The following is an 18,513-nucleotide window of genomic DNA, read 5'->3' as shown; positions in this document are numbered from 1 at the left end:
ATAGCACAAATCATATGTTACTGTTAATCAATCGTTGCATTACAAGTCTTATTTTGGTCATTGCGCCGTCCTGCCAGTACTTTCACCAAAGCCACAGTGCGCATGCGATGCTATACCTTAGCGATGCCGTATATCCGCTCTCTTTCTCCGCCATTTTATGTCGCTTTTCTATTGTTCATAATTGAAGTTAGCAGGGGCGGCGGAGCGATTTACTGCGCATTAAAACATTTTTGGATATTGCTCAGTGGACATCAGCAAAATAGGGTAAAGGAGCAAGAATCCAAGGTCATCATAGAATACGACACACGTGGATTTTTCTCTCAGGGTTCGATCTCAACCTCGGTCGGAAAATATGATGGACGACGAAACACCCAAGACCCTGTATGTATGAATAGCGGCACGCTATTAGCTAGCGGAATGACCATTTATTTCAAGTATCAGTGCATCGGTCTTATGTGTCAATTGCATTTTCATATGATGTGGTTCATAATAACCATGTCAGTCATTTCTCTACCCCCCTGTTTATTAGCTAGCTAGGACTGAGCCAGCCCACTGGGTTTATGATGGAAATGCACTGGCTAATAGGCTAGTTAACTAACATGTCAGACGTGTCCATTTTTTAAAGACAAAGGCACTGTAGCCACCTATGCTGTAGAAGAGAGAACATTGTTGCAACTTGCATAATTGTCTCTAAAGCCGCATTTTTAGATCTCAACATTTAGAGATGTTGTGATGTTCTTGTTCGCCTATTGGTGTTAAATGTACATTTAGCATATTTTGGTAATGTCATATTTGAGGAAGACTAACGTTCGCATGATTAGCAGGATAACTAGCTATCTTGCTTACTAACTCTTGTCGACAACATGCCGGGCCTCTAAATTAGCTTCAGTATCATGCTGAACAATGCTGTTGTCGTCAGCCTTATAACGTTACATTTCTACACCGGTGTCCATACAGTATTCAAGAAAGCACAACCTAACTGCTAAAGTTGGCTATCTAGCTATACCTACACTGCTCGGTATACATCAATGATCAATCATAGTTGGACATCAATGTGTTATCTGTTGCTGTTGGCTAACTACCTACCATACCTCTACAAATCTGAGATTCAGATTGGGTATGCCAGCTAGCGAACATGAGTGTGTTAGTTGCAACTACGACACTGGCCATGCATGATAATGCACATATAGAAATTGTTGAATGCAATGTAAAAGCGCGGCCTAGTCATCTCGGATGCCTAGATTCTGGGGCCTAGGCGCCTAATTTAGTCAATTCTAACTGAATGTTACTAACTATATACATTTGTGTTAGTTTTTCTCGCGTTAGACACAAACTGCGACACTAACATAATCTGTCTTGAGAATGTTGCAAATATTATGTTCAGTAGCTGTAAAAGCCAGGTGTCTACTTTCCAAACAAAGCCGACTAAACGTTACTTGACTGGTTTTGTATGGCACTGCCTAATGTTATGGTTTCAGTTTCACCTCGGTTGTCTTCATGTGGCCACTGTTGCTATATGGTGCCTTGCATGGGCTGGTATCCATTTTAATATCTTAATTGTTAGCCGTGAGGTGGAATACACTGAGTTAAAGGGATAGTTCACTCCAAAATAATAAACAATTCCAGACGGTTTATACCGCTGTACTTTGTCGATGGTGGTGAACTATCCATTTTAAATCCAGATCTTCACAACCACACTTCCTTGTCTATCAGGTAAGTGGAGCATTCGGAGTATCTTGTGTTTGCCAAGTTGAACCCAGGGTGTCCATGCTGATGTGTTGTCACTGTGCTGCAGGTATGTTGGGAACCTGTCCCGGGATGTGACTGAAGCCCTCATCATGCAGCTGTTTGGACAGATCGGCCCCTGCAAGAGCTGTAAAATGATAGTAGACGTGAGTCCTAACTATTGGCTAGGAACGAATCTTCTCCAATCAGATTCAACTCAGAATTACTTACCACTGCACCATGTTTAGTCAGAACAAATGGGAGAGAATGTTTTGAAATGGAAAAACAAAAAGAGCATTATGATTAGAGCTGGGCGTTATGGACAAAATCCATATTGCAATAAATTGCCTGAATTGTGGTGATGGCAATGAATAGGATAAGTTTATAATATTAATGTGCACTGCAGTTTTTGTAAATTATCATTTAAACTACTACTAGTTTGATGGTTCTAGGCACCAATTGTCCCATTAACAATCACCCATATTAGATAATTTATTTCATTTCAAACTTCACATTTATCTTGTATATGCTACTTATCTTAATGAACAATATCAGAAAAATACCTGCGATAAGTGATTGGTATGGTCTGTGTCGATCATTTTCGGTTTAACGTCCCATCTGTATTTGCACTCGTTGAGAGGGGTACCACTGCTTCAAAAACATTTTCTCTAGTTTTGTCCCTACTGAGCGCCGACCATGACTAGGGGCCTATTCAGTGGTCTGCAACACATTGCAGATAGGAATTTAATGTATGAAGCCTAAAGAAAAACAAATATGACCACACAATTCACTGTTTTACATGACAGAGGGATGTCTGTCCTACACACTTGCTTTATCTGGCACCCACTGAAAGTGACCCAGGACTCACTAGCCAAATTAGACAGAATAGCTTTGACCAGTAATAGTCAGCTGCCAGTTTAAGAACACATTGTACTGTTGCAAGTCTTTCTTCTGGTATTGATTTACATTGAGTCTGTCAAGCTAAATAGAGGGAAGATTGTTTGGCCAATCTGATGATGAATGATAATGGATTTTATTTGTATAGGCTAACTGGAGTATAAAATGCTTTACATTTTAATTGTTTTTATTTAATTAGGCATGTCAGTTAGTAACAAATTCTTATTTAAGGAGGGAGACTCAACTAGACCGACATTTCACAAGGGTAGGCTGAAACGGTGGGCAGGTCTGGTGTCAAAGGTAAAGTCCCTGATCCTGTCCCCTGTTCCCCTCCAGACGGCAGGTAATGACCCATACTGCTTTGTGGAGTTCTACGAACACAGGCACGCTGCCTCGTCACTCGCAGCCATGAATGGTCGTAAAATAATGGGTAAGGTAAGCTATCGTATCTACAGGGTGAGTCTGGTTGGGTCGGCTTGGGGAGGGGAAGGAGGAGAGGGTTGGCCTACTTGATGTAGGACTGGAAAGGTCAGATTGGCGCAAGCAATATGGCTGCCCTATGAGGAATGGTTAGGGGTGGGGTTGATTTGGGACTGAGTCTCATTGACTGGGTATCACACTGAATCATGTTAATCAGGTCAATCTCAACAGTTGACATTAAACATCAGGGAGTATGACATGCATGGAATGTTTCCTCATTTAGCAATAATACCGCAACACCAGAATTTATTATTTTTTAAATATAAGTAGGCTACATTTGAATGGTCTTGCAGCATTCCTTACAACGGTAGGCTACTTTGTTCTTCACCCTGAAATCTGTCTCCATTCCTCACATGTCTAATGATAGCCCAGATAAGACTACATATTCCACACAAATGTTGTGTAGATGACATAAAAAAAAAAATAGGATCAATCTGCAGGCCTCACTCTCTAATTAATGGGGAAGTTTGACATTGGCACCATGGAATTCAGTCATATTACAATCTTTCCCATTCATTTGGGTTTGAAGCCAGCACATCTCGCAATGTAAATGAAACGTCTGGTTCATTTGACCTGGGGGAGATACTGAATGAAGGAGTGTGGACGACGGATTGCACTTGAATTCAAACACTATGAAACTCCTGTTGATAAGATGTTATGGATTTATTGATTTTTTGCTAGCTACTGATTGGGAACCCTGGCCACCTGACCCTGGCCATCCCAGATTGGTTGTAGCTAATAGGCTTACTATTCTACACACTATTTAATCCTACTGGTAGAAACAGCTTCTGGATGTCACCCATGTACAGTTTCATAGGCAATTAATATTGGCAGCATGTCCAATGACTTTAAACCTGGTTGGGTTGTGTAATCTTTCTAAGTAGTGTCCCCCATTGACCGGTTTCAAGTAACACCCCTATACTTCTACCCCTATTTTTCTGTACAATGTGTTCTTTTGCAAAAATCCTTTGCATAAAGAATCCAAATAATACTATTTATATCTTTAAAGACACATTCAGTTGAAAATATTTTATCCTCAACAGGTATTGAAGGACCATTTGAGGAGTAATACAAGTTCGTAAAATTCACTTGTTTGTAAGTCCCTTGTTATTTGGACCTTTTTTTAACTTCCTAGACGTTTTGTTCCAAATTTGATTGATTAGACGGTGAGACTGAATTGTGACGTAGTCTGAGTGTGACCAGGCTTTCCCTCTATCACTGGTGTGACTACAACAAGACCTCTAACAGGCTGACAGACGCGTGCTGTACAAGTAAGGCTTGCTTTTCACCCCTCTTTCCATCCCCCTCTATCTTTTTCTCTTTCCATCTCTTTCTCTTCTTTAGGAGGTCAAGGTGAACTGGGCCACAACCCCTAGCAGCCAGAAGAAAGACACAAGCAGTGAGTACTATCTCTATTTATACTTTGACATGCACTGTACCTAACTGTGTTAAAGGAGTAGTGCCTATATAAAGCATGGAAATTTAATAATTATTCAAATGTGGCTAGACTTTGTGTATGGGGCATTTAGAGCACACTTGTGTTATCCAAGATTATTCCAATAATCGTTAGCATGGCTGCCTAAAATGAGTTGACTTTTTGTCATCTTCAAAAATGTTTTATACACATGGTTCTGTTTGCGTTCAGATCACTTCCATGTTTTCGTTGGAGACCTCAGTCCTGAAATCACCACGGATGACATCAAGGCTGCTTTCGCCCCCTTTGGGAGGATATCGTGAGTGTTCTCTGTTTCTCCCTACCCCAGTTGTTCTCTGTTTCTCCCTACCCCAGTTGTTCTCTGTTTCTCCCTACCCCAGTTGTTCTCTGTTTCTCCCTACCCCAGTTGTTCTCTGTTTCTCCCTACCCCAGTTGTTCTCTGTTTCTCCCTACCCCAGTTGGTCTCTGTTTCTCCCTACCCCAGTTGGTCTCTGTTTCTCCCTACCCCAGTTGGTCTCTGTTTCTCCCTACCCCAGTTGGTCTCTGTTTCTCCCTACCCCAGTTGGTCTCTGTTTCTCCCTACCCCAGTTGGTCTCTGTTTATCCCTACCCCAGTTGGTCTCTGTTTATCCCTACCCCAGTTGTTCTCTGTTTATCCCTACCCCAGTTGTTCTCTGTTTATCCCTACCCCAGTTGTTCTCTGTTTATCCCTACCCCAGTTGTTCTCTGTTTATCCCTACCCCAGTTGTTCTCTGTTTATCCCTACCCCAGTTGTTCTCTGTTTATCCCTACCCCAGTTGTTCTCTGTTTATCCCTACCCCAGTTATCTCGGTTATGCTTATTCAAAAACACGACAAAGATATGTTCCTTCAATCGTGAATGTTATTGATTGAACACGAGAACAAGCTGTATTCGCAGCATTCATCTGTAAAATCTGTTCTCTACAGGTCTTTTTGGAGTATGTCTCTCATCAAGCAGCTAATGAAATACTAATCACAGCACTTCTTAGTAACATACTTATCATCCAGTGCTTTACAGCAACGTGGGGCCGAAACCTCCCTGGACAGAAACCCAGTTAGTTGGTGGCAAGGAAAAGCTTCCTAGAAACACAGATGGATCAGTTGGCAGAGGCCATAACTTCCTGTTGTCTCTGTCCACAGTGATGCTCGAGTGGTGAAAGACATGGCTACTGGCAAATCTAAAGGCTATGGCTTTGTGTCCTTCTTCAACAAATGGGTGAGTGCCCGCCCCCTCCCAACTTCCACTTACTGTGCTGCATCTGGGGTTTGTGGCTTGCAAGAAATCATTAGCATCGGAGCAGTGTGAGGCTCCATTCCTTTTTTGTGTCCCCCCTCAGACGTCACCCAGCAATGTTTAGTCACTTTGAGCTATTGAGTTTACATGGGTGAAGATGAGATTTAATTTCTATGTTACACCATTATTACTATCACTATGCATAATAAATGGTATGCCTTTGTGTGTAGGATGCAGAGAATGCCATCCAACAGATGGGAGGTCAGTGGTTGGGAGGACGGCAGATCAGGACTAACTGGGCCACCAGGAAGCCCCCTGCGCCCAAAGCCACCTACGAGAGTGAGTTAGACACAACAGTCGAAAGAAGGACTCGCGCGCACACCTGCTGGCATCTGAATTTGGGGAAAAATGTATGAAAAAAAATTGGCAGATTTTTTTCATTCATGTTTTAAATCAACCTTCTCCCCCGTGGAGCAGCAAACACCAAACACCTGTCGTTTGAAGAGGTTGTGAACCAGTCCAGTCCCAGCAACTGTACCGTCTACTGTGGAGGTGTCACAACAGGCCTCACAGGTCAGAACCTCAAGACAATCTGTACCTTGGAAGTCACAACATAACTTGCAGGTTATTTAGATGGAACATGTGATGTCATTGGTGACCCCATCCTTACTGATGTACCTTGTTTCCAGAGCAACTGATGAGGCAGACCTTCACCCCCTTCGGTCAGATCATGGAGATCAGAGTTTTCCCAGACAAAGGCTACTCATTTGTGAGGTAAGTCCATGCACATTGTCTACAGAATACACTGTTCCAGAATCCACAGAGTAACCCAGCATCGCAGCAAAACCTGGTCATCTCCAGGTGAAAACGTGGAACTTTTCACTGCTGACCAGGTGTCTGCATCTCTAGTTCGATTGGAAGAGCCCTGATGGTGACCTTGAAGTTGTTCGGGAGATTTTCCTCTCACCTGCGTCTCTCCCTGGTATAGGTTCAACTCCCACGAGGGAGCGGCCCACGCCATAGTGTCAGTGAACGGGACGTCCATAGATGGTCATGTGGTGAAGTGTTACTGGGGGAAAGAAACCACAGACATGGTCAGCCCCATGCAGCAGGTACAGATGCCTCAGGTAAGACCACAGGTAACAGCACTTCCTTTCTCATACAACATCCTTTACACTCTCTTAGGTAGAATACATGTGTAATAACATGGATATGATATACACATGGATATGATGTACACGTGTCATAACATATCTACGATATACACGTGTAATAACATATCTACATGCTTAGCTTTAGGGGCTTGATGTAGCAGTTGCCCATAAGCACAGAGTAAAGTGGGCTATCTAAGTAAACAGAAAAACATAGTAGACCCATTTTGATCCAATAGTTCATCAATTACATAGTTTGAACCCTAAGTGTTGTCTCCACAGCAGAACAAAATAGGTTTTGCAGCGCAGCCCTACGGCCAGTATGCCCAGTGGTACGGTAACGCCCAGCAGATTGGCCAATACGTCCCAAACGGGTGGCAGGTGCCCACCTACGGAGTCTATGGACAGGCCTGGAACCAGCAGGGATTCAAGTGAGTACTCGTGGACTCCTAGAGGGAAGGGAACAAGGTGTTTGAAGGAAATGCAGCCCAGATGTTGGGAGGAGACTTGTTTAACATTAGTGGCCCTTGAAGATCAATCTGAACTTCTTGTTCATGTCGTTGCTCTCTCTCTCTCTCTCTCTTCATCCCTCTCATGACCTTTACCCTCCTGCCCTTTAACCATCACCGATTTTGGGTTTATACCTTTATCTCCCCATCCTTCACCTATCCTCTAACCTCCATGTTGTCTCTGTGTAGCCATTTACAGGCGGGTGCCGGGTGGACGGGTGTGGGAGCCGTCAGTAATGGTGGTGTGGTGGAGCCTGGACAGGGAGTCAATGGGACTGTGCTGGCCAACCAGTCCGGCATGGGCACCGCTGGCTACCACACCCACTGATCAGCGTTGGCCTGGCGGCCCAGAGTCGGCCTCCTACCCTCCACAACAGGGATCCTATACAGGGGGTGGGGGGCCAACATGTGCCCTGTCTTTTACAACATGATTAAGAACTCTATGACGGGGAGGGGGGGGGGTTCCCCTGTCCGTCCCCCCCACCCAACCTGGTTTTTACATGTAAGTTTTATGGTGGAGAAGAGGAGGAAACGCTTGTGTGTCATTGGCGATAGAGTTGCCCAGTTGCCCAGTCCTGGTATATAAGATACACACGTGTGTGTATACAGTACCAGTAAAAAGTTTATTCCAGTGTTTTTCTTTATTTGTATTATTTTCTAGATTGTAGAATAATAGTAAAGACATCAAAACTATGAAATAACACACATGGAATCATGTAGTAACCAAAAAAGTGTTAAACAAATCAAAATACATTTTTATATTTGAGATTGTTCAAATTGGACACCATTTACCTTGACAGCTTTGCACATTCTTGGCATTCTCTCAACCAGCTTCATGAGGAATGCTTTTCCAACATTCTTGAAGGAGTTCCCACATGCTGAGCACTTGGCTGCTTTTCCTTCACTCTGCGGTCCAACTCATCCCAAACTATCCCAATTGGGTTGAGGTCAGGTGATTGTAGAATCCAGGTCATCTCATGCAGCACTCATCACTTTCCTTCCTGGTCAAATAGCCCTTACACAGCCTGGAGGTGTTTTGAGGTTTTCCTGTTTAAAACAACTTAGTCCCTATAAGCGGAAACCAGAAGGGACGGCGTATCGCTGCAGAATGTGCCTTGAATTCTAAATAAATCAGACGGTGTCACCAGCAAAGCACCATCACACCTCGTCCTCCATACTTCACAGGGGAACCACACATGCAGAGATCATCCGTTAACCTACTCTGCGTCTCACAAAGACACTGCTGTTGGAACCAAAAATCTAATTTGGACTCATCAGACCAAAGGAAAGATTTCCACCGGTCTCATGTCCATTGGTCGTGTTTCTTGGCCCAAGCAAGTCTCTTCTTATTGGTGTCCTTTAGTAGTGGTTTCTTTGCAGCAATGTGACCATGAAGGCCCGATTCACACAGTTTCCTCTGAACAGTTGATGTCTCTTACTTGAACACTGTGTAGCATTTATTTGGGATGCAATTTCTGAGGCTGGTAACTAATAAACGTATCCTCAGTAGCAGAGGTAATTCTGGGTCAACCATTCCTCTGACGGTCCTCAAGAGAGTCAGTTTCATCATAGCGCTGGATGGTTTTTGCGAGTGCACTTGAAGAAACTTTCAAAGTTCTTGAAATTTTCCGCATTGACTGACCATGTCTTAACGTAATGATGGACTGTCATTTCTCTTTGCTTATTTGTGTTTTTCTAGCCATAATATGGACTTTGTCTTTTACCAAATAGGGTTATCTTCTGTATACCACCCCTACCTAGTCACATCACAACTGATTGGCTGAAAGGCATTTAGAAGGAAAGAAATTCCACAAATTAATTTTTAACAAGGCACACCTCTTAATTGAAATTTATTCCTGATGAAGCTGGTTGAGAGAATGCCAAGAGGGTGCAAAGTTGTCATCAAAGCAAAGGGTAGCTAATTTGAAGAATGTAAAATGTAAAATATGTGTTCTTTAACACTTTTTTTATTGCTTACTACATGATTCCAAATGTGTTATTTCATAGTTTTGATGTCTTCACTAGTCTACAATGCAGAAAATAGTCAAACAAAAAAAACAACTGGAATGAGTAGGTGTTTGAACTTTTGACTGGTACTGTATACATGCGTACACACACCCTACAACTGACTCATGAATCAAAAAGGACTATGCCATTTTTAATTAAAGTACTATTAAATGATAAAGACATATTTTGGATTTGCTTTTTCTCGTTGGTTTGTTTTGAACGATTTCCACTGCTGATATCGTTAAGAAACGAGCTTTGCCTTTTTGTTTTGTTTTTTTGGGACTGTCATTTTAAAGAAATGTTTAAATCAATGACTCCATGGAATCATGTGAAATGTAAGAACCTTTTTTTGTTTTTTATGTTTATAAAAAACAAATCAAATGGATGTCAACTGTTGTATTTTTTTAAATCTCAATATCTCAACTAAGAAACAATTGCAGGGATTACTGCCACTGTTCTTCTTTCTTTTAAAGGCAGACAAATATTGCACAATACTATTACTTAGTTACCTTTTCACAAAATTTGATGTTACACAAATTCTAGGTATTTTGAATTGTTTTGCATTCCACTTTTTTCCTGTTGAAACTTTTGTTTTAGGAGGGCGTACGTACGTATACTGTTTTGTATGTAAATAACCAAACAAAGTCTGTTCAACTGTTCTGACGCTGTATAAAGAGGAAGAAACCTCATGTTAATTATGGTTATGGAAGCTTGCTTGCTTTTTGACGGCCAGGGCTGGGGATTTAAACTAGACTGGGGCATATTAGCATCACTGCTAAATGCTGGTCCATTACAATGTAGGGACAGTGCAACATTTGATTCTTCCAGGGGCCTGAGGAGAGCGAACGGCAGTGCAAAAATGATCTATACTGAAAAGTAATGTAGAATTAAAGTTATTCTGTGTATACAACCTAAATATTGAACTTTTTGGTGTTTTTTTTATGACAAAGTAGTAAATAGTTATCAAACCTAAAAAATGAAACTTGAATGGATCATAATTTTGCACTGTGCCCCCCCCCCTTGGAGTTGTTTAAATAATACAGTTGGATGAGACACATTGTGTTGCCTTACTTTGAGTTAATTTAATTTTAACCAACCAATTTATCATAGAGTAGGCAGTGCCTAAGGATAGACCTTATGTTTTGGGGGTGGGGTTATGTTGCTGATGCTATAATGTGTTCTTGCTTTGTCCCATTAAAATGCTGATGCTTATAAACATTGCTTGTGGAAACGGATCCTATTTCTATCTCCATCACACTTTTTGTTACTGTGTTTTTACAGGCTTGAGTTGAGAGTATTGTGAGAGGTGGTCCAGTCTTACAACAATGCTTTTTTTGTTTACAATGAGCTTTCCTTGTAGTATTCAGATCCATTGATTTTTGTCATCAGATAACAAGTTTTGTAAGTAACAGAAACTGGAATTACAAGAGCAGGTCAGGCCTACATACATTACATACACTTGACCCAAACTGTGTTTGAATTTCTGATCTACAGGTATGAACAACCATAGAAACTACATGTCACTTGATTCTCTTCTCTGAAAAGGCCTTTCATCTCGGCCAGTAATGTATATACGCTGCCTTCACTTGCTATTCGGAAATATCCGATTTACTAACTGGTTGAACACGCCAACCAGATAACTTGGGACATTTCCGACTTGCTATCTAGATCTGAATAGCATGTGAACGTGGCAACAAACATTGTATTGCTGATGCTATGTAGTGACCATTTGAGTGGCTTTGAAGCCACTGGTCAGCCATATTTGCACTCCCCAGTAGCAGCAGTCCTCCATAGGAATGCATTTTTTAATTTGACCTTTATTTAACTAGGCAAGTAATTTGAGAACAAATTCGTATTTACAATGACTGGGAACAGTGGGTTAACTTCCTTGTTCAGGGGCAGAATGACAACAAAACTAACATTGACCAAAAACATATACTATAAGGACTTTTGTATTTTTCTGTATAGCTCACAATTTAAAAGCATGTGAATGAGGGTCTCTGTAATAAATACATGCATTTCTATAGAGCTCGCCAGTTTGTAGTCCTAAAACCCGGAAATTAGTTACCTCTGGTTCATTCAGCGAAAAATGAATGGGGAAAGAATGGGGCTTTTGGGATAAATGCCGAAAATAAGGTCTGAGGTTATCACTAGTTTAAGAGATTATATACCTTTTGTTCTATGAGATGTCAAGTTAACCTCCCCTTTTTGAATTATGAAGCCCTTATGTGTTTTTTTAAATTACATAAATGCTTCAAAATTAACAAAAACGGTGACATCTGATGAAGATTATCCTAGAACAACATGTATAAGATCTTATAAAGCCATATTCGAACAGAATACATTTTACTGGGGAGCTCAGGTAATGTAATTATGTCCACGAGCACGAATCACCACATCCCTAATTTAGTTTTGTCCGAACTGCCATGTCAGTCATTTTTATTTGTCAGGAAGGTTATTACCCCAGCCGTAAAAACCTACTGTTTTTCGGCAAACTCCGAGTTCTTCTGATATTTATCCCGGGCGAATCGTCATCCCAGTGTTTTTAGGGATTATTACAGAGTTTAACTGGTGCTGCACCCAGTTTGGGTATGAACATGGGGAGCACATTTATGCTTAAAACAAAGCGCAATGCACTAGCCTACAGATGAATGATCTGTTTTGTGACATATAAACCTTTCTAGTGCCATACTTTTCTTCTAAAATATGAAGTGGACGATATTGTGCCAATAAATTGATACATTGATAAATACGTCAGGTCTGCATTACCGTTTATGGTTATTATTGATATGCATTTTTATTTTTGACTTGCTCCGAACTGAAGGCCATGAAGCCAATATTAGGTTATCCCTAGACATTTGAAATATCTTCACGCCTAGAAGAGCGTCTGAGTTTCCGTCATAATGGTCAACTGAGAATGAGAAAACACCCCAAAATTACAGGGCAGTTTGGTAAAACTAATCCCCTCCTAATCGTCCACTGAAAAAACGGACATGTCGGGGTTATTATTACATAACCGACGTTCTATAGTAATACTAGTTCCATGAGAGTGTGGTTTAAACCTGTTTTTACCACCACATTTATTTTCAGCATATATCCCAAAACACCATTCAATTCCGCATAGGCTTTGCCCAGTGAACCTTTGTGGAGTTAGAACAATGAGCTAGTAATAGATCTTTGCTATCTGTGGAGTTAGTGCTTTCAAAAATACGACATTACTATTTTACAACCGTGGGGGAGTACCAAAATGGACGTGCGGTGAATGAAACATCTACTTTATGTATAAGTCATTGTCCAACACCCTACCCAATCAGGATGCTCGTTACAGGCGCAATGCGGAGACACGGATGTAAGGAGGAATGGCGACGGTCGAGGAGAAGAGGAGGTTTGTGTATGAAAACTGGAACGACCATACAGCACCAGGATTATAGGTAGTGAAAAAAACACAGGTATGCATTCAGCTGTAACCAATCATGGTTCAAACACAGGCGTGGAGCAGTAGATTGCGATGCGTCTGGTATAATTATGGACGCATTTTACATGTTATTGTTCACTTCAGGAACAATGTCATCCTACATAAATTGGCTTTTCTATTCCTTTCTTATCAAAGTTACATGTGTTACATGTGTTGAAAAGTAACCGTTTTTTTATGATAAATTATTTGTTATATTTTGTATAAAAAACCCCACTTATTTCTGGTTACATAAGGAAACGCGAAAAAGACCTACAAAGGCTTGACTGGAACAAAAGATTGCATAATGGCCTAAGTTATTTTTTGATCACATTGATTACAGTAATATCTACTTGCTGAAATTAGATCAGGCTGTATCTGTTCTCTTTTCAGACCTACTCTGTCTTCCAGACTTCAGGCCAACTGCCAGTGGAGACCGGCTGCCCAAATGGAGTCTGGTGTGGCAGTAACCTCACCTCCTGCATCGGTGGTTGCCCCTACACCCCACAACCTTTGCTCAAAGCAGAGAGAGAGTAGCAAGAAGACTGCTACCAGCACCAACCCCTCCTTTCTGTCCAATCTGGGAAAGCCCACCTTACGAGGGATCAGGAAGTGTCCCCAGTGTGGCGTTTTCAACGGCACCCGTGGGCTCAGCTGCAAGAACAAGGCTTGTGGAATTGTCTTCAGAGATGGGGGGGCTGTGGGGGGAGGCAGAGGGGCCAAGAGAGGAGCAATGGAGGTGGTGCGGGTGGTGATTGACGGAGGAGGGGAAGATGAAGAGGGAGATGAAGGAAGATGTGGTGAATCCTCAGGTGGAGGTGCGCAGGTGTTCTCTGTCTGTCAGCGAGTGAGAGGGGTGGGAGCGGCTGCAACACAGCGGGGGTTCATAGAGCTTGTCCCCACGGATACGGCCATTGCCACGAGTGAAGGGGCGACTCTGCTGACCCGGGTCAACATGGGCCGCTGCTTCCTGCCCACCTGCCGCCATGCCAACGGTCAAAGGTCAGGCCAGAGCCAGTCACAGCAGGTAGCTGTTCTGTCCAACCCCCCCACCAAGCATGGCGTGTCTAACTCCGTCACTCCCTGTGTCCACGTGAAGCAGGCCATGGAGTGCCAGGTGCAGGCCACCCCTCTCCCCCTGAAGAGCTCTATCCTGGAGGGGCTTCAGGCCTCAGCCGAGGCCAGGGAAGAGCTCTGGAGGTTGGCTACTGAGTCCCCGGGACCCCTGGTTCAGCGGGTGAACAAAGATACTCTGGTGGTGAAATGTCACAGTGGACCAAGTCATCCTCTGGGGCTGCTGCACCTAACTGTAGGCGCGGGGGGGTCTGCTGTTGGGGGAAGGGGAAGGGGAAGGTCAGAGAGGGGGCTGTGTTTCAGTGTTCCTGTCAAGGGGGTGTCAGAGGAGGTACGGCAGGGGGAAGAGTGGCCGTGGAAACCTCCCAGAATGGGGATGGGGAGGTGAGAGGGTCCTCAGGTGGCGTCTCCTCTGGTGTCTTACCTGACTCCACCTCTCGGCCTGGTGCTGATGCTGGCCCTACAGCTCCATACCTCTGCCTCCACTTCTATGCCTGTGTTTGCGCCTTCACCAGCGACGAGAAACTGGCCTCAGAGTTCACAGGTTTCCTCAACTACAGCTCCAATGGTAGGTCCCTAGGAGAGGGATTGATGTGTGTGATCGTTGTGTAATATTTCATGGTGTATGTATGTGTTCACTGCAGTACCTGTAGGAGACTCTGTCATCTGTACTACAGGTGTACAACAGAATGCTGACTGCACAGTCCTCTGTGGCTCCAACCCACCTCAGCTGCCTGAACCAATCACCGCTCACAAAACCAAGAGACTCCGTCTGGAAGAGCACCTCATTGGTGAGCTGCCCTGTCAATCACACTGTTCATCCAATAGAAGTGCGAGTGCCTCATCATGAAAATAGGATATTTTTTTATGTTCTTTGAAATCTGCCTGAGCACAATTTTTTTCTCTCGATCTGTCCTCTGTTATCATCTATCCTCTTTTTCCTCTGTCACTCCTTTCTTCTTCATTTTCCCCTGTAAGTCCCTTCTTCCTTCTCTCTCCTCCCTCCATTCAGCTGTATTCCTGTAGGGTGGGTAGGGGTAGGATTGGTAGAGGAGGCCTTGTCAGAGGAAACCTCCTGGTCATTGTGCTCCTGTTCCTATTGCGCTCAAGAACGCAGGTGCAGCCTGCCTGCCTCCTTTCTCTCTGTCGCTCTGTGGCTTAACCACTGCCTCTGTCCTGTCCATCTGTCCTCCCTTTCTGTCTCTCACGGCCTTTCTCACTGCCTTTCTCACATCCTTTCTCACATCCTTTCTCACTGCCTTTCTGCCCCTTAACTGTATCCAATAAACCACAGATTCTTGAGCATTAAAAGGTCATATTATATTATTATATCTCTTTTAATTAATTATGACTTGTGTGTGTCAGGGAGCAGTCAGCCTGTGGATGAGAGCCTGGTGACCCTGGGCTTCCAGCAGTGGCTAGCCAGCGTTACAGAGAGGATCCACCTGACCATGCACTACCAGTTTGATGGTAACACACACACACACACACACACACACACACACACACACACACACACACACACACACACACACACACACACACACACACACACACACACACACACACACACAGCCCTCCGTGCCTCTGTGTTTGTCTAATTGTTGATGATGATAAAGATGTTGTTGTCTCCAGGTCAGCCGGAGCCTCTGGTGTTCCACATCCCCCATGTGTTCTTCAACGCCCTGCAGTATCGTCTGTCCCTGGGCTCCAAGAAGAGACGGCTGCCTAATGCTACCTCAGGTAACCCTTAACCCTAACCACAACCCAACGCCATCCCGAATTCAACTATAGTAAGCTCCAAAAGTACTGGGACAGTGACCCTTGTTTGTTGTTGTTTTGGTTCTGTACTTCAGCACTTTGGATTTTAAATGACACAATGACTCTGAGGTTAATGTTCAGACTGTCAGCTTTAATTTGAGGGTACAAATACTTTTGGTCCCCTGAAATGGGCGCAGTATGTACCAAAAGTGGCATAATTTCTAAACTGTTTCCCACCATATGGATGAAAATATCTTCAAATTAAAGCTGACAGTCTGCACTTAACCTCGCTGGAGTACAGAACCAAAACAACAACAAAAAATGGTCACTGTCCCAATACTTTTGGAGCTCACTGTATAACGCTACAAATGAGCCTACTCTAACCCTAACAGCCTCGGACACCCAGGCTTTGTTTACATTGTTCCGAACTCCTGGGGAACTTGTCAGCCGAAAGATGCCAAAAATACGGTGGAGTCTAGATGAATGCTAGTGACACATTGCCACCATCAAACATTTTGATTGGGTGGAGCTCCAAACAGAGGTTATGTTTCTAAAACATTTTCTGACTTGCAACAAGCTAACTAGCATACGATACAAAAAAGAAGGCAGAATAGGCTACTAAAATGTTGTCTAACCGGTAGGAAAAGAGGCACAATCAAAACTAGGAAAAAACAACTCATTTGAATTTCTACTCTGAGACAATCAAATGCGAGCTTTAACAGCCAGCACTCCCATTCAAATGCAAAATCCAATACTGAAATTCTCTAGACTTCCAATATTTGAGTCATCAAGATGAGATTTGGAAAGATGGCCTCACGAGACTAACCCTAATGCAACTACAGGTAAACCTTAACCCAACACCAAACATAACACTAAAGTAACCACCAGTTTTAGACTGAGTTACAAGGGAAACATGTTTTGTTATCTTATCTTTTTGTTTTCTTTGGTCAGCGTTTGTGAGGAATGATGATCTGCACCATGGCTCCTTCCCCAAGTACACCTGGCACATCACCAACCTGATGCAGGTGAAACGCATCTTCGACACCCCAGAGGTCAGCTCCCTCTTCTTCACTCCTCCCCATCTCCCTCATTCATCTCATCCACTCACACGGTCTTCAGCTCGTGTCATGTATTTACCACAGGGTGTTGGTATGTTTTGGTCTTAGTCACTCTGACTTTCTATCTCACCATGCATTTTTCTCCCACTCTATGTCTTCCTCTGTCTGTCTAGCTGCCCCTGGAGTTGACCCAGAGTTTTGTGAAGAACAGTGATGGTTCCTACTCTCCGTTCCGCTGCCCCGAGCCTCTTCATCCTCACCCCACTGAGGGCTACAGCCGGACAGACAGATCCCAGGCCATACGACCCCTGGAGCTACGCACCTTTCTCCAAGTCGGTCTGTGTGTGTGTGTGTGTGTGTGTGTGTGTGTGTGTGTGTGTGTGTGTGTGTGTGTGTGTGTGTGTGTGTGTGTGTGTGTGTGTGTGTGTGTGTGTGTGTGTGTGTGTGTGTGTTTGAGTGAGTGAGAGCTGGGCTGGACTGCTATGTGTGATGTAAATGATCTGATTTGTTGTGATCACCACAGGACTGTATACTGGAGATCAGAAGGAACCCACTCCCTTTGTGATCGAGTGGATCCCAGACATCCTGCCTCGCTGTCGCGTCGGAGAGCTCCGCATCCGCTTCCAGTATGGTCACCAGCACGGAGGACAGACGGAATACTGTGATGGAACGCCGAGACGCACCGGAGCGGGAGGGGGGACAGAGAGGGGGGGTTGCAAGTTATCATCAGAGACCTCCCTTCCCAAATAAAAAGTTCCACAGGCAACTGTCCCATGAGAAATCACTGGAGGATCTGATAGTTAATAGTTCTGGGAATTATGAAAGTCTAGAGCATTGTTTTTAGATAGAGGGAGATGAAGGGGGACCAGTTTTTAGAGAGAGAATTGGGGGGGGCATTTTGAGAGAAGAAAAGAAGAGATGTGAAAGAGTGCTGCTGATGGCCAATAATTGTATTTTTTATATCACTGTTTGCACACTCTTCTCCCAAAGTTACCCTATGTCCCTTCCATTGCAGCTAACATGGATTTGTGTTCATTCATGCTATTACATGACTTCCATGTATCAAATCGCAGGTGCTTGATAACATTAGCTACTCTGCAGAGAAGTAGCATCTGAATGTAATATCAAGTCATTGAGTTAATCAAATGACAAACGTGTGTGAGGCTTATGTGTGTGTCTGAAGGATTGTAAATGAATGACATCTGATTGAATACCCTTTGCATGTGTGTGTGCATTTATAAGTGGTGTACAATGAATAAGAACTTTCTGGTGTGTAGTGATCTAATTCACTGTCGAGTAGAACATTTACATTTGTGCCTGTAGTTACAGAATAACATGGTTTGTTGTCTTTTTGTTTGTTTGTAGTGTAGATGAATAAATTTATTGACTTTGAGAATAGACTGTCTTTCTTCTCCGAAAATCAACTTTTTCTATTTCTTAGCTTCGCTCCCTCCCATCCTTTATATTACTTATTTTACTGATTAAAGAGTGTGCACACTTGTGTCCTAGATGTTGCTTTTTTTCTGCCAAAGTGTTGAGCTTAGTCTTTGTCCACCAGGTGGTGACATTGGCTAACAATTTCACACCAGTGTTCCACAAACTGGGCTAGTGCCAACAGAAGAGAGAAATTATGTTTTGCTTTATAGAAACGTAACTGTCCAATGTTTGGCCATGGCTCCATCCCCCGATGAACAGACAGCTCACTTCAATTA

General features: G+C 43.2%; 2 protein-coding genes across 4 annotated transcripts; both read left to right on the top strand.

The window, feature by feature from the left end:
• The first annotated feature begins 122 nt into the window (after positions 1-122).
• tia1 (TIA1 cytotoxic granule-associated RNA binding protein) lies at positions 123-10,677 on the top strand. 3 transcript variants are annotated; one of them, XM_035775760.2, is made up of 12 exons: positions 123-381; positions 1,796-1,892; positions 2,959-3,057; positions 4,447-4,501; positions 4,748-4,835; positions 5,697-5,772; positions 6,021-6,129; positions 6,268-6,363; positions 6,480-6,564; positions 6,779-6,917; positions 7,227-7,372; positions 7,640-10,677. In XM_035775760.2, exons 1-12 carry the CDS (start codon positions 353-355, stop codon positions 7,776-7,778), a joined length of 1,158 nt encoding a protein of 385 aa, XP_035631653.1. In that variant the 5' UTR covers positions 123-352; the 3' UTR covers positions 7,779-10,677. The 3 variants fall into 3 exon arrangements, with proteins under 3 accessions (XP_035631653.1, XP_035631649.1, XP_035631652.1); XM_035775756.2 differs by having other exon boundaries at positions 6,779-6,929; positions 7,224-7,372; XM_035775759.2 differs by having other exon boundaries at positions 124-381; positions 7,224-7,372.
• A 2,287-nt stretch (positions 10,678-12,964) lies between these two features.
• Positions 12,965-17,689, top strand: c9h2orf42 (chromosome 9 C2orf42 homolog). Its single transcript, XM_052525565.1, is given in 9 exon segments — positions 12,965-13,092; positions 13,302-14,176; positions 14,179-14,550; positions 14,660-14,773; positions 15,348-15,452; positions 15,618-15,725; positions 16,695-16,795; positions 16,975-17,137; positions 17,325-17,689. Coding segments are annotated over 9 exon segments (2,136 nt in total). The 5' UTR covers positions 12,965-13,021; the 3' UTR covers positions 17,552-17,689.
• The last annotated feature ends 824 nt before the right edge of the window (positions 17,690-18,513 follow it).

The sequence above is a fragment of the Oncorhynchus keta genome, chromosome 9 (assembly GCF_023373465.1).
Source record: "Oncorhynchus keta strain PuntledgeMale-10-30-2019 chromosome 9, Oket_V2, whole genome shotgun sequence".
In the NCBI taxonomy this organism is placed as follows: domain Eukaryota; kingdom Metazoa; phylum Chordata; class Actinopteri; order Salmoniformes; family Salmonidae; genus Oncorhynchus; species Oncorhynchus keta.
This window is presented reverse-complemented; position numbering and strand designations above follow the sequence as displayed.

What these genes read in the sequence shown, in the direction of transcription:
- tia1 (XM_035775756.2), top strand. Translation starts at nt 353, where the DNA reads ATGATGGACGACGAAACACCCAAGACCCT. An exon ending in CCAGAAGAAAGACACAAGCA is followed by an intron (nt 4,502 to 4,747) that starts GTGAGTACTATC and finishes GTTTGCGTTCAG; the next exon opens with ATCACTTCCATGTTTTCGTT. An exon ending in TGTCCTTCTTCAACAAATGG is followed by an intron (nt 5,773 to 6,020) that starts GTGAGTGCCCGC and finishes CTTTGTGTGTAG; the next exon opens with GATGCAGAGAATGCCATCCA.